Raw genomic sequence first — 16,611 nt, forward strand, 5'->3', positions numbered from 1 at the left:
CCAAAATTCTTGGACAAGTGACCAAAATTCATGAGGCAGTTGCAGGGCCAAAATTTGGCCTGTTTGACCAGATTTGACTAGCTATTCTCTCTCTTTTGACCAAGTTTGACTTGGATGATTTGATTGGTCAGTTTGACTAAGTTTGTCTGGGATATTCAAATTGTACATTTTTGTTGAATTGGACAATTTCTCCTAAGAAAAGATTGTTGGGTTTTTTCCCGAGCTTGGGCTTTCCCAGGGTAAAATTTTTGTGTCTCTTGGGCATGCTTATTTTACTGTGATCTCTACTGTCCTGCTGCATTTATGGTTGAAATTTTTCTGAAGTATAATTGCTTAATGATCTGAAGTAAGAATAATATCATTGGAAGTAATTCTCTGTAGCAGAAAGTTGTGCTTGTCTTCATTGCACTTGTAAAATCAACAGGAAACACATAGAAATAGCGATTAAGATCAACTATGTTACAAATTACAATTAATAACCTCCCCATGCTAATTATATCAATCTCAAAAACTAGTAGGTGGCTGTCTAAGAGGGAGAGTAGGGTTTTAGGCTTGGAATAGCAGTTCAACAAGCCTCAAAGAGGATGCAATGAAGCTTATCAAGGAGGGCACACCATCTATGGTGATATGAGAATCTTTCAAGGTTTATAACATCCCAAATTAGCACGTAAACTCAATGTGGACCCACCATGTTCTCTCTTAATCAAGCCAAAACTCAATTCGTCCTTGAAATTTCAAAATGCTTAGAATGGCTTGAACTGAGACAATAATATTGTATTCCATAGTGGGTATCCAAAGCTCTAGACACCTTGCTAAAAACAGAAATTAGTAAATATAAAAAATTCTTAGATTTTCCTCAGATTCAAAAATCCATGCACATCTTCCCGAAGGGTATCCGAAGATATGGTCAAATCTTGAAAAACACAAGTCTACCAAAAACAACATGAACATACCCTTTGGGTCTCTTCAACCTCCCATACTTGCTTTGAATATTACATCGAACTTGGAGTATGGAGCATCTTTTCCACTAAAACTATTGCCATCAGATGTGCCTTTAAATGTGTATGACTTGCTCAAGAACCCGTCCCATCAGAAACCCCTAGATAATATGACATGTGACCATGTTTGAAGTCTGAAATTGCATTCATGAACCATTGATGCTACATTGATGGATCAGCCAACCAATTGATCTTGTAGTGTACCCTCAAACAAATTAAGATAGGCTCTCAAGTTGGATTTTGAAGTTATCCAATTTGGTTGTTAGTACCTTGCATCCTTAATAATATGAGCCATGTAAAACAACTTGTTTTTAAATTGAGGCACACGAACCATATTTTAAAAAGAACCACTTCCGATCAATAGGGGCATCACTGCCAATAAACACATTATCATTTTTCTTCATATCATGAGAATCAAAATCATTTTCATCAAATGTCAAGTCTTGGGATCAATGTTGCACGAAGCGGGAGCGAAGCGGAAGCGTTTTTTGGAAGCGGGGACGCCGAAGCGTCATTTTCCAAAAATCTAGGAAGCGAAGCGTCCGCGGAAGCGTCTGCTATATATATATATTTATATTTTTTTGCATTTATACTCAAAACAAACATCCCAAATACCAAATTAATTGTAGAAGACATGAAAACATGCATATTTTTGCATAAATCAAGATAGATATGGCATCCATGATTCCGTTGTAGTTACTAGTATGTACAACAATCATCTATATTCTAGCTATTACAAACATACATCAAATTTTTAAGCATATTATAAAACATAAAACATTTAAGCATATTATAAAACATAAAACATAGAGCATATTATGATTTATCTAGCAAGTGAGCCACTGTCAACATTTGTCATGTCCAAAATTCAAATAATAATGTTTACAAAATATGTCACTTGGTCACCGCCAAGCCAAAAAGGTTCAAAATTCAAATTCACAAGTCTACAAGTCTAATGAGTAATCTATGACAAAAAGTAGTAGATTGTGAATATATATACTAATCTCTCCTCCTTCCACCACGAATAGAACGTGGTGGCGGGCCTCCACGTGGTGGCAATGAAGAAGATGGTGCCTGTGGAAGTCGTGGCACTGAAACTGATGAAGAAGAACCCCCTGCTGTTGGTGTTGAACCATGGAACCTAGGAACCAAGGGACCAGATGGGGGTGGGGGTGGCATATCAACACAGTCATCATCATCCTAGAATCGCTCAAAAAATTCATGCAAAAAAAAAACACTAGTTAACAAAAAAACTAAAAACATGAATTAGAGAAATGCTTTATAAGGGAAAATTGGAAAATTCATACCACAATGGACATACCTGGATAAGAGCATCCTCTAATTGCTCTAATCGCAACACTCCATCCTCCAAATTGGCCTCCTCTGGATTCTTGTCCCAAATCAACAAGTCTTTATTAGACTTTGCATCTTCATAGTAATGGGACAACAATCACAAGTTGTAATGAACATAAACCAAGCTCTCTGCCCGGTCTAAATTCAACCTGTTCCTTTTAACACTGTGGATGAAAGAATAAGAGCTCCAACACCTCTCTGCAGAAGAAGTGTTTACCACCTGTGATAGCACCCGCAATGCCAAACTCTGTAGAAGTGGAGTACCCCCTCCATGCATGTTCCACCACTCAAGAGCAGAAAAAGTCTCTCGATCTTTAATTGCATGCATGCTCCCAAATGGATCAGTGTTGAGCGTATAGTTGCTCACCTGTCTCCGTACCAATGCAGCCTCCTCCTCATCAGGGATTAATTTACTCAATGCAGCCATATATTTTTTGTGAACCTCTTGATCTTGGTGTGGTTTTCCCCTGCTTCCCCCCCCAGGTGCTGGTGTTGAGAGCCATGATGGATGATAGTATTTAGGTGTCAAAACATATGCTAATGCATGCAATGGAACATTTAGCATTTCCCATCGGTTTTCCACCTCTACACGAATATAATTGTACAAGGTGGTATCTCTAGGCTCAACAATGTCTTTAATCTGCCCCAACATGCTATCCATTTGCTCATACACCTCCCCAATTACTGGTCGATCTGAATCTGCAAACTTGATCATGTAATAAATTGGTTTGGTGAATTGCAAAACATATTTAACCTGTCCCCAAAAGTAACTGTCAAGAACAATGTCCTTGACTGCATTAGCACCATCTATGTCAGTGTTAATTTCATCCCATGTTTCAGCACACACCAGATTAGTTAAAGCTTGTCTCACCTTCACTAGCCGCCTAAAGGTGAGGTAATAACTAGCAAATCTTGTCTTTGCAATTTTAAGCAATTGCAACTTGGAGTAAGTGCCATAGAAGTAGTTTACCCTTGTATGCCCTGTGATGAATTTAATGAGCTGCTTCCCTGTCCTGTAAACCTCAGCAATCCACCCACATTCTTTGTGTTTCACAATATCATGCATCAAAAGGTTCAATGTATGAACCAGGCACCCAGACCAAAAGATGTGTGGATGAGTACGCTCAATAATTTTTCCTGCTGCCTTACAATTTGCTGCATTATCTGTGATCACTTGAACCACATTATTTGGACCAACATCTTTGATTGATTTCAATAGGAGATCTGCAATGTTTTGTGCATATGCAGTGATGGAGGAGTCATGACATGCAATAAATACTGCACCACTAGAAGAAACACCAAGAACATTTATCAAATGTTGGTTTCTAATATTTGTCCACCCATCTGATACAATGGATACCCCAGAATCTACCCACTCATTTGTAAAACATGTCAAAGCTCTTTGAACCTTAGCTTTTTCTCTTTCTAATAACACTGTTCTAGCTTCTTCATAGTTGGGGGCCTTGTATCCTTTTGGGGCTTCATTGATGGCCTTTACCATTTCATGCCAATAGGGAGAGCGAAGCACATTGAATAGTACACCGCAAGCACAAAGAAAACGGACTATCTTTCCATCCACATCATCCCTCCCAGCAACATTAAGGAAATCCCCTATTGTTCTTCTACCTCCAGAGCTTGCAGAAGTACCATGAGGAGATGAGCAACTACCAAATTTAGAGGTTGCACTTGATTCAGAATGAGTTTTTTGTTTCTTGTTTTTTTGTTGTGCATCCATCTCTATTTGGATGTATTTTCTTCTTTCTTCAGTTGAAATGTTTGGGCAAATTTGTACCCCCACAGGACCCTTTTTTTCATCACTGTCCGGCACCCCACAAAGATGCCTCCTCAGACGGGTATATGAACCACAATATGGTTTTCCTCCATGACAACCATGAGGGCACACAAATTTGTAAGATCCACCACCCTTTCCCCCATCAAGTTTGGTCACATAGTTCCACAAGGGTGTTGATGTAGCTTTCCCATCTTGTGTTTCAGTGTCCCCTTCAGGTTCATCCCCTTCCTCCTCATCATTCATTGGGTCACTCCTATTGGGACCATCACCTATTGGGACCATCACCACTGTCCTCTTCTGTTTCTTCCCTTCTATTCCTATTCACCTTTTCCATCATTAAAACCAAGAGTGGAATGATACATAGAAGCCAAAAGAACACCATCTTGGAATATGGATATAGGTGGTGGACAACCTGTAAATAAAGGAGCAAGTAGAAACAATGGGAAAGAGTAGGAGAGGGAGGAGAAAAATACAAAAAAATTGTCAAAAAAACAAGGGAGTTTGGGGTTTGAACTTACCTCTTTAGCTCTTGTAGATGAAGTCCTCCAAGCTCTTGCTCCAAGCTCCTCCTCCTTCTCCTAGCTCCTCCTTCTTCACTCCTCCAAGCTCTCCTCTCTTCTCCTCTCCTTTCCTCTCTTCTCTTCTCCTCTCCTCTCTTCTCTTCTCCAACTCTCATAAACTCAAAGTGAGAAAATGAAGAATGAATGGGGGCTTTATTCTTTTCATTCCTCACCTTAACCTCACTCTAACCTCACCCTAACCCACCCCCTTAATGCTGAGTGAACATAACTTAAAAAAAAAATTAAAAAAAGAGTGTCTTTTTCCCTTGCGCGCGCCCTGTTTGGCCGAAGCGTACGGAAGCGTGCGCTTCCTGCTCCGAAGCACCGCGCTTCTGAGGCCCGAAGCGCCGTACGAAGTGCGCTTCGGAAATTCTAGGAAGCGGCTTAAAAAGCCGAAGCGCCGCTTCCGAATTCGGAAGCGCCGCTTCCGATGAAGCTTCCTAGGCGCTTCCGTACGGGACGCGCTTCGGAGCTTCGAACCGGCAGGGGGGGGGGGGGGGGGGGCGCTTCGTGCAACACTGCTTGGGATGCACCACAATAATCAATAATATATCTATAGAAGCATCATTATAAGCACTCTTAGAAGTTGTGGAAAGAGCAATACCTCCTTTACCTTTTTTATTACGAGAATTTTGTTTCCCATTATCTTTCTTTTGGTTCTTTTTTTGGTTAAAATCAACTTTCTTGTGTAAAAGTTAAAAGTCTCAAGTAAAAGTTCTCAAGCGTTCATGTGTGTCACAAAATCTGCAATAACTTTCAAACTTGGGACCCTTACCTTTTCCATGATTTTGTTTTCACTTCCTTGTCCAGTTTGCATTTAGTTTTCTTGGGGCCTTACATTTCTCTTACTAATACTTGAACTCCCCTTTGGGAAAATTATTTCGTTTGGAAATGAGCATTACCAGATGATTCACACTCCTTTCGAACATTTCCTCTTGATCAACTTTGTGAAGAGATGAGTGGGCTTAATGGATACCAGTTTGTTGGTAGCATTAAAACATCTAAGAGGTGTATAGGACCTTGAAAGGCTATTCAAAAGACATTGGGAAGACATCATTTCATCAATTTTTTTATTATAATTTGCAAGATTGCTATGGATCTCCTTATGCTTTTGAATATGAGAGAAATTTCTTCTCCATCTTTCATTTACAATCTTCCAAATTTATGTAGAAATTCCATTTTAGCATCGCCAAGCATCAAATCATAGGCATTTTTTATGTCATTCCACATCTTGTGTCCATCCTCCTCATCATAATCACTACGAAATTACAAATCCCCACCACCATAGTCTGTCTCAAGAAGGATGAATATACTTTCCTTTTTCTTTGGGATGAATTAGGGAGCTTTCATTTCCAAAAAGCGAGTCATAGAATTTGGAATCTATTAGTTGGTCCTTTTTATGTGCCCTCCAATGTCTATTGTTAGCCCCATCGAATTTCACCATAGAACTTGCAACCAATGTGATATTGGTTGCCATTTTTAGAACAAATTAAAATAACTCTCCTCAGCAGTAGTGTTAGTAGAAATCAAGCAGACCACTGAATTGTTCAGGAAAAATATGTGGAATCAAAAATAATTCACTCAAATTGGATCGTTGCCGAAGGAGACATGATGTTTTGAAATTGAAGCATCCTAAACACTCCACACATTTGAGGCAATGAAAAAACTGCTAGGACATTCAAAATGAAGTGAAATATGAAAACAAGCAACACTTGTGTAATATTCAAGAGATTCTAGCTTATGAACAAAACACAAAGCGAACGTGAAATGAGGTCATGAGCATAGGTCAGTTCATAACCTCATAAATGATATGCCACATAAACCATGATGAAGCCACACGAAGGGTGTACTGGGCAACTAAAAAACTTTATTACCAACAATTATTAAATAGGATTTTGTTTCCCTTGTAAAGTGCTCTTGAGATATTGATGTTAACGTAGTTTAAAGGAAAAGTATCAATTACATTCAGACACACAAATGGAAATTGGTAAGCTTCTGACTCGAACTGTAGGATTGAACCATCTTCTTTAAGAGATGCATCCTATTATCTTGTTACAAATATTGGTTCATTTGGAATATTTTCACGTGTACGTTTTTAAATATTAATGATCGAAGTTTAATACTTTGTAATGCAATTCAGAAGGTTTAATAGTTTGATGGACAGTTGTGTTAAACTGATTGAACGGATTATTTATGTGTGCCCTTTGAAGGCACACGTACATATATTCTATGTAACATGGCGGTGAATTGAGGGGGAATAGAATGCAGATTTGTTGATGATAGTCTTTTTTACCCAAGTTATTATTCCATTGTTTATTCATTGTCTATTGTTGCTTGCTTTCCACTATATTTGTTTGGAGTTTTATATCCCAATTTAAGGTTTTCTTCACAATATCTCTGGTGCCCCACACCCCCAACCCTCTGTGATATTGTTTATTCATTGCCTATTGTTATTTGCTCCTGCATTTATTTCATCTGCGTTAATAGACATTTATATCTGCAATGTTCATGTTTGTCTGTTCACATTTTTAAACAATGATGATTGTTGTGTTTTTCTATACTTACTAATAGTTGTCTGTTTATTGCTAGTTCACATTGCCTCGAAAACTCACACTTTTGAATACCATGGAGAGTGTAGTTATTTCTTATTTTGTACGTTCCATTGGAATTTTGAAATTGATTATTTATATGTACACTTCAGGAAGACGTGCTGGATAAACTAGTTTGTGAGATACCTTCTTATCATGGAGAGATCATTATCCTCACTTTAGGAGCAGGTATGGATAATTTGTTAATTTGTTCATTAATCTTTAGTTTCATTATAATGAATAACTATGGCTGAAGTAATGACTTTATGTTAGATACGACTTATTTTTTAACTGAAATAAACAGCTAATTTGATCAGTGCTATATATATATATATATATATATAGGGTATATACAGTGAAAACTATATCCTCTTCCTGAAGGAAATTAGAACAACTATGAAATCCAAATAGATGCCAATCTAACAGTTAGTCATCCTTATCAACAAAAACCCCTTTGGCAGCAGCTGCATATGTACCTCCTCTCTCTGTAGCTGACAAAAAGCAACCAAAGAACTGACCTCATTCTAAAACACAAGTTTTGGAGTTTTCAAAGAGCAAGGAAGGCTGAAATTCTCAAACAATGCTAGATGCCAGCTAGTGGATTCCAAATCACAGATCTGGAATACCCCAGCAACAGTGCCCCTCCAATGAAGATCCCCCTGTAGAATACTTCCCTGTTTTAACTGAACATTCTCCCAACAAGTCTCGACAAAAGTGCACTCCCATAAAAGGTTTTTCACTCCTCCAGCCTTAAGGCAAGAGGTGCAAAGTCCATAAGAGAGGCCACTCTTGGCTAACTGAGGCTTGGTGGGGAGGGCTTGATAAATCACTGACCAAGCAAACACTTAGAGCTGATAGGAAACCTGCACTGACCATACACTATGCAATATTTGAATCACATGGCTTTCAATGTTGGATGAAGCTCACATTTATTGAGAAACCAAGTATAGTGTAGATTAAAACTTGATTCCTCTTCTTGATATTTACTTGTGTTAAATTATGGTATGTTCTATGCTTAGAGCAATTTACTTCAATTTCTTCTTATTAGCCCAATGTCAATTCTCAGTATAGCAATCACATTAACATATAAGTAAAATGCTGATAGAACATAAATAAAATCAACAGAAGACAAGCCAAGACAAGAGACACAAGATGTGGTGGCTAGCCAGGGACAAACCCCAATGCGGGGAAACCCTTTGATCAATTCTTCTATATTCTTCAATAATTCAGCAGAGAGAGAGAGATAGTACAATATCACAAATCTGTGATTTTATATCAGCAGCAATACAACACTAATCAGCAAGGTCAAAGCTGGTCAAACAGCTCCCAATTTGACCTCAAGTCAACCTTGAAGAACTTGGTCTTCAACAGCAAGCATAGGCAGCCCAAAACAGTCCACAATACCCAGTCAAACTGCAGTCAACGTTTGGTCAAACCTGCGGCAGCTCTTTGACAGTCAACGCAGGTCAAAGAGTGGTCAAACCTGGTCAAAAAGGCTGAACAGAAATGCGGCTAGCCTAGGAGAGGCTGCCCAACCCAAACCGCAGTCAAGAAAGCCTCCACGCTGGTCAACGCTGTCCAATCTGCCCACCTGCAGCTAGGTCAACCCAAGTCAACGCTGCCCTAACCAGAAATCTGCGTCCTCCTTTCAGCCACACGTGTGAGAGAGAGAAGCTCTTCTAATGCGTAGGAGAGAGAGAAGATGTGTGGTGAGATGAATGGAATAATGCCACAAGGTCTCCTTTTATATGAATCGTGGAGGATAAGTTGGGGGTGTGCCACACACTTTAACTTGCTGGCTGACCTTGACAAATTGTCAAGAAATACAAATAAATTCATATCTCCATGAATACATGTCGGAATCAGATGATTGTTAGATCAATCCTACACCTCTCGACGAGAGGAATCCAAGCAAAATTATCAGCTGCCATAAATAAGATGACCCACATGGAGTTTGGCCCTAGTTGCCAATTTTAACACTCCCTCTCAACTAGGGAGAACTCCATCTGCTAATCCATCTGTCTGTTGGTACTATCTTTTCCATCAAATGCACTGCCCTACATTGCTTGGCTCTGCTCTGCTGAACTATGAAGAAGAAGAAATGATCGAGGATGTATCATACCATCCTCTACTAACCCGAAGTCAGTCCCAGATAAAAGAGAGTACCCAATAGCACTCTTATTGACCTGAAGTCAATCCCAATGAAGAGAGTGTGTCATACCACTCTTACTGATCCCAGATCACTTCCAAAAGAGAGTGAGTTATATCACTCTTAATGACCCAAAGTCAATTCCAATTGATCCCAAATCAATGTCATCCTAGCATAGGGAGTATGGTAGATACATGATGCATCCATTGGTACTACTATGGTCCCTATCCTCATTTCCCTACTCATTGGCCAAATGAGAGGTACTTCCCATGAGTCCCAGATTGCATGGGTAGGATGTCTCAACAGGAGAAGGATGAACCATTCATCCTACCTACATGTCGCCACGGGGTATCACAAGGGAAGGCTGAACCATTCACCCTGTACACATCGCACCACTAGGGGAGAGTGAGTCACCCTATGTTCACTCGTCGCTGCAAGAAGTACCCCAAACCCCCTAGAACTCTCAGAGCTCAATGTATGCATCATACAGGACACTCATAAGAGGGTCTCTCAACGACTCCTAGTCGTTCTCGGAAATTCAAGAATTTGACCTTTCCCAGGGGCTTCCTCAGAATATCAACAACTTGCTCATCTATCCCAATATGATGGAGCCTTATTGCTCCTCGCTATACCATATCCCGGATAAAGTGGTACTTGATATCGATGTGCTTGGAGCGATCATGAAATACGAGGTTCTCGAATAAACGAATCCCACTCTGGTTGTCGCAGAGGATCACAGTAGTATCCAATGTATGTCCAAACAACTCACTAAAGAGCTTCTTCAACCAGACAGCCTCACAGGAGGCCATACTCGCACCAACTTCTGCTTCCTGCTCATCCAAGAGATCGAGGTAGAACCTGTTGTCGCGCGGATTGACACGACAACGCTCAGACCAGGGGCTGTCACTCTGATCCCCGATCCCTCCGTTTAAGCCTGTCTCCCGCGGCTAAGGGGGGTAGTCCCTGTGAGATGATGAGACCAATTGTCGACCAGTTGGTTGGGAGACACGAGATACGCTATAAAAAGGACGCGATGGATTTGATTAATTGAGCAGACCAGTGCCTTAAGAGATTGATGTAGAAACGATTACTTGTTAAATGATATAGGAACATGGACCATGGACAGCAACCATCTATCATCAGCTAAATCACATGACCAAAACGATATCCAGCGATTAAAAAAAAACTTCGAAAATATGAATGTGCTAAAATGAAACCAAAAAAAAAAAAAAAACCCTAAACCCTAATAAAAAACTGCATAAAGCAAAAATTAAAACCCTAGATCAGCTAATTAATTTACAGATTTGGCCCCTTAACAGCCAGATTCAGCAATAAGCACGGAAAACATTTTAAAGAACAGAAATTTCAGATCGTCACTGTGAAGAACTTCAGAAAATCTCTCATGCAAACTTAAAAAAATAAACCGAATGATAGACCCAGGATCAAGTCCAACTGGGCTCAGCAAAAAAAATGCTTGCGGGAGTTGGCTGGTTCAGCCGAGAACTTCCCCGAACGCCCACAAATTTCCTTCAGAAAATGTTTTCTGCACAGCTCAAAACAATCGTCAACAAAGAGGGCAAAAATGCTGCTAGATCTCAAACAGTAATGGAGATACCTGCCATTACTTCAGAAACCCTAACAGCACCCAAACCCCAGCAAGTGAACAAGATACCTGTGCTCACAATACTCTACGAAAAGCTATTATTAATGGCTGAAAATAACATATGCAGAAAATGAAATGATCTCACAGCATTCCAAGAGAGTAACACCAGCAAGATATGGACCCCAAAGTCTTCCTTTATTAACCAGAAACAGATTTACAAGAGAGCTTCTTCAGTATCTGACTCACAGATCGAATGAATTTGAAATGACCAGCTAAGACCCTATATAAAGGAAATGATCCCAACGGCTAGTTCGAATGATCCTTGTAGAAATGATCTCGACCGTTGATGAAGATCAAGACATCTCTTGATCTCATCCGTCGATTTATTCAATTAATTTTTTATTATTATTTTTAAAATTTTTAAAATTTCTTATTATTTATTATTTTATTATTATTTTTTAAATTTAAAAAAAAAAAAAATTATTATTTTTTATTTATTTCATTTTTTTAAATTTTTTTATTATTTATTATTTTATTATTATTTTTTTAATTTTTAAATTTTTAAATTTTTTTTATTATTTTTTATTTATTTCATTTTTTTTAATTTTTAAATTTTTTAATTTTTTTATTATTTATTATTTTATTATTATTTTTTAAATTTTTAAATTTTTAAAATTTTTTTTATTATTTTTTTATTTATTTCATTTTTTTAAATTTTTTAATTTTTTAATTTTTTTATTATTTATTATTTTATTATTATTTTTTAAATTTTTAAATTTTTAAATTTTTTTTATTATTTTTTATTTATTTCATTTTTTTAATTTTTAAATTTTTTAAATTTTTTATTTATTTTATTATTTTATTTCATTTTTTAAATGGATCATCGAACTAAACCTTTGGAAACATCACCCAGGACCTAGGACTTAGGACTCACGAGGGGATTTAAAACATTTTTCGACCCTCAAGACACATTACATCATGACTTTTACAACTTACATCTCAAGGGGACAAACCCACTTAACACAGACCCTCATAAATCACCCAGTTCTGCGACACAACTATAATCTAGCATATTAACACACTAGGATTCTCCTAAAGTTCTAATGACAAAATCCATCCCGGCTTTGGGGTCAGGTTTGAAGGAAAACTCTGCCGATCCATGGATCGGTAAGACGAAAAACCTTCCGGGACATAGATTATCATAGAAAGTTAGGTCCACCTAGGCAATTTTACATACATGACTCTGATCTGCTTAGATTATTTACAATTCATACATGCAGACTGGGTTTACAATTGAAATGATCAAGCTGTTGATGACTGTAGGCTGACACGGACACGTCGTTCAGGTGCTACCCCTTTCTGCCAAGAAAAGAGGGTGTACTGCATGGGAAGTTGACCAGTAGAGGTCAACAGAACCCAAAGAGAAACAGCAGTCAGAAGTGCTCTTTCGGTCCACCACACTACCTGCCTAGTCAGCATCAGAATATCCATGTAGCCTCACATCTCCGACAGTGTATCTGAACCCACGAGTGATTGTGCCTCGAAGATATCTCAGAATATTCTTGGCACCAATCTAATGTGAGTGATGAGGCTCAACCATATATTGGCTCAACGTGTTGACTGCAAAACATATATCCGGATGGAAGTTCACCAAGAACATCAATGCTCCTATGAGTTGACGATACCCAGTAGCATTTTCCAAAGTAGGTCTGACAACACTACCGCATAACTTCTTGAAGTTAAGCTCCATCGGGATAGTCACGGGCTTGCAGTCCACCATACCGAATCTCTCCAATATCTTCACCACGTATTTTCCTTGAGATAGGAAAATCTCTCCTAGCTTCTGCCAGACCTCCAACCCTAGGAAATTGTACATCAGTCCAAGGTCCTTGATCTCAAATTCGGAAGCCAACTCCCTCTTAAATTTGTGAATGAGAGGGTCTGCACCTGTTAGGAAGAGGTTATCAACATACAACACCAATATGAGAGGCTTATCATCCTCAACCTTAAAGTAAAGGTTTGGATTGGCTTCACTCCTAGTGAATCCTAGCTTCATCGAATAGCTATCATTCCTCTCATACCAAGTTCGGGGTGCTTGCTTCAGCCCATAGAGAGCTTTCTTCAACCTGCATATGCGAGATTCCCGATTATGAATCTCAAACCCCTTGGGTTGTTCCACATATATTTCCTCTTTAATTGAACCATGCAAGAACGCAGTCTTGACATCCATCTGATGTAGGTTCCATCCTTGCGAAGCAGCAAGGGCTATGAAAAGCAGATGGTGGTGTATCGAGCAATAGGTGCAAATATCTCATCATAATCTACACCTTCCTTTTGAGAGAATCCTCGAGCAACAAAGCGAGCCTTATATTTTTTAGCACTCCCATCAGCTCCATGCTTTATTTTGTAAAGCCACTTCGAGGTGACAATTGTTTTGTCCTGGGGTCTAGGGACCACATCCCAGACATTGTTCTTCATGATGGACTTGTATTCCTCATTCATTACATCCTTGCATACTTTATGCTTCACGGCTTCTTCGAACGAAGAAGGCTCATTTTGAATGATGGTGCTCATAATGGTCAAGTATCCCTAATACTTGGTCGGTTTCTTACTTTCACGGAAAGTCCCTCTGGGTGCAGTATGTCCTTCGACATCATCAAGTGTCCCCCTAAGCCATGAGGGCCTCTTCCTAGAAGATGAAGGCTCTTGTGGAGGGGGATCAATAGGATCCATAGGTTCTTCCACATCGGGCATCGTCTCATCTTCCTTTTCATCCGACTTCCTGGTGTCAGCTTTTTTAGTTTTCCTTAGAATAGGAAGATTGTCAACCTTGCTAAGAGCCATATCTTCGTCAAAAGTGACATCATGACTAATCTTGAATTCCCTTTGACCAACCACATAGATTCTATAGCCTTTAGAATTTTCGCTATAGCCCACGAAGATTCCCTTCTTTCTAGATGCACCCAATTTGCTCCTTTTCTCTTTCGGCACATGAAAATATACGGGACTTCCAAAAGTTCTAAAATGAGAGACATCAGGTTTCTTACCAGTGAACATCTCTTCGGGAGTCTTGGAATCCACTGCTTGATGAGGACATCGGTTTTGAACATATACGGTCGTATTCGCATCTTCGGCCCATAGAAACTTCGGAAGCCTTTGATCATGGAGCCTCGCACGAACAACTTCCACAATCGTATGGTTCTTCCTCTCAGCCACACCATTCCGCTCAGGAGTGTACACTGTATGGTCTTGTGGCCTCCCTCGTAATGCCAACTTCTTTGCAAAATTCATGGAACTCATTGGATTCATACTCGGTCCCATTATTAGTCCTTAAGATCTTGATCCTCTTCTCGGTTTGATTCTCGATCAAGGCTTCGAAGTGACGGAACCAGGTGAATACTTCATCCCTCTTTTTCAAGAAGTATATCCAAGTCTTGTAAGAATAGTCATCTGTAAAAGTGAGATGATATAAATATCCTCCCAAAGAGTTCACAGGCATCATACTAGATATGTCTGAGTGAACCAACTGCAAAATGTTGGAGGTCTTGCTATGGCTTGAGGGGAATGGTGCCTTTTTGAGCTTTCCTTTGGCACATCCCAGACATACACTTTCATGCTCTATTTTGAACTCGGGCATCCCTGTCACCATTTGTCTCACATCAGGTAGAGCCTTATAATGAAGGTGGGCAAACCTATGGTGCCATAGTTTAGACTGGAGAGATGTGTTGCAAGACATGACTCCCAACGGACTTCCTCCAACTTGATATAAAGAGTCAACTCGAAACCCAAGAGTGAAAGCATCTTTAAAATTCTTTTTCCATACGCGTACCTTGCTATCGATGAAGGCCACCTTGTAACCTTTGTCTTCCATTGCCGAAATGGATACCAGGTTCTTCTTGAGATCAGGCACATATAGGAATTCTTGCAAATGAATTGTGTTACCCTGATTTAATTGAAGAGTAACATTCCCTACCCCTTTATGAGATAGGTGGAATTGTCTCCAAGAATAATCTCCAAGTTTGTCTCCTTCTCTATCAGATTAGAAAGAGCATCCTTGTAACCAGTGAAGTTCCTTGAGGCACCACTATCAATAAGCCAATTGCCCAACGAGTCCAGAGGAGAGGTACTAGATAGGGCTGATATCAGATAATAATTATCTTACTTATTATTAACAACATTTGATTCATACCTGGAGTTCCTTGCTTTCTTGGAGGGTTGACCACTTCCTTGATTTCCAACATTCCTCTTTCCTTTGCTATTGAACCTGCCATTCCTTTAATTGTGGTTTGAGTTGCCCCGAGAGTGATTTTGATCATCGTCATGAGATGTGTCCTTCCTATTTGGACACTTCCTGGCATAGTGGCCAAATTTATTGCAAGCGAAGCATCTTCCCCTTCTTCCACCCTTCAATTTGGCCTTTCCTTTAAATTTAGATCCATAATTATTTTTCATTTTAGCTTGAGAGGAGAAAGCAGTGGGGTTGCCTTTGCTTGAAGGCATTTCTTGCTTTACCATCCTTGTCTCTTCTTGAATGCATCTCGCCATTAATTCCTCAAATCTCAGAATTCTATCATTGTTGAGAATAGTGGTTCTAAATACATACCATTCGGATGGGAGCCCTCTAAGAGTAGTGATAGTCAGTTCCCTGTCAGCAATGACTTCTCCAATCAATAGGATATCATTCTTGATCTCAGTGATCCTTAAGAAGTAGAATTGAATATCCTCGTCTTTGCCCTTCTTAATATCCTTTAGCTTATTTTTGAGGAACAAAACTTGATTTGTATCACTAACTTTAAACAAGCTTACCTGTAAGGTCCTATATCTTCCAATATATATATATTTGATAAATCACAGCAGAATACAACCAGAAACATATCAGGAAACATATCATAACATTTACATACATGTAACTAAGATCAAATAGTATTGAAACACATATGTACCGTTCACCAGAAGGCGAGACTCCGCTTGCTTTGCTGTTACTGGTATTCCTTTGTCGCCGGTCACCTCCGTGAATGAATGACGACGTACTTGATCCGAATGTGAAGACCCACCGGTTAACCTCCCAGCCTACTCCTTGGGTACTTTTCTTCCCCGCAGACCCCCGAGCTACAATGGGGTTGTACAATGGAGGAATGCACTAGCTGGTAGAGGAGAGCACTCCTTGGCTCAAGAGTGTCCTCTCTCTAAAATCCTCTATCTCACCAAACTCACTATAGTTTCGTAATCACTGCTCTGACATCATCTCATCCATCCAACAATAGGATTCCCAAAAGTCCCTTCTCCCATGGCTTGCCCCTTCTTTTATAGGAGTCCTCATAGGTGACACTTGTCATCTCATGCATAATTAATTTTTTTTTATAATTCAATAGCTTTATTATTCACCCACCCATGTGTCACTCTCTCATCAAGGGTATCTCAAAATTATTTACTTAAGTTTTTATTTAAAACTAATATTTTCCTCACCTCAACAAGATTCCTATTTCTTCTCCTAGTTGTCTCTTTATCCCCCTTTTTTATTCCTTAATTTGTGTTCATTACTTAAAGTCAATTAATGAGTCAAGATTT

At 39.2% G+C, this 16,611-nt stretch overlaps 1 protein-coding gene across 1 annotated transcript in view; it reads left to right on the forward strand.

Annotated features, from left to right (window-relative positions):
* The window catches only part of LOC149204349 (uncharacterized), a 525,276-nt gene that overhangs the window by 489,414 nt on the left and 19,251 nt on the right, over positions 1-16,611 (forward strand). The window contains exon 13 of the mRNA XM_089394693.1: positions 7,405-7,480. Within this exon, the coding sequence (XP_089250819.1) occupies positions 7,405-7,480 (76 nt within the window). The remainder of the gene's footprint in view (positions 1-7,404; positions 7,481-16,611) is intronic.

This window comes from Pinus tabuliformis, chromosome 1_2 (assembly GCF_031772625.1).
Source record: "Pinus tabuliformis cultivar Carrire ecotype Pingquan chromosome 1_2, CPIR1, whole genome shotgun sequence".
In the NCBI taxonomy this organism is placed as follows: Eukaryota; Viridiplantae; Streptophyta; class Pinopsida; order Pinales; family Pinaceae; genus Pinus; species Pinus tabuliformis.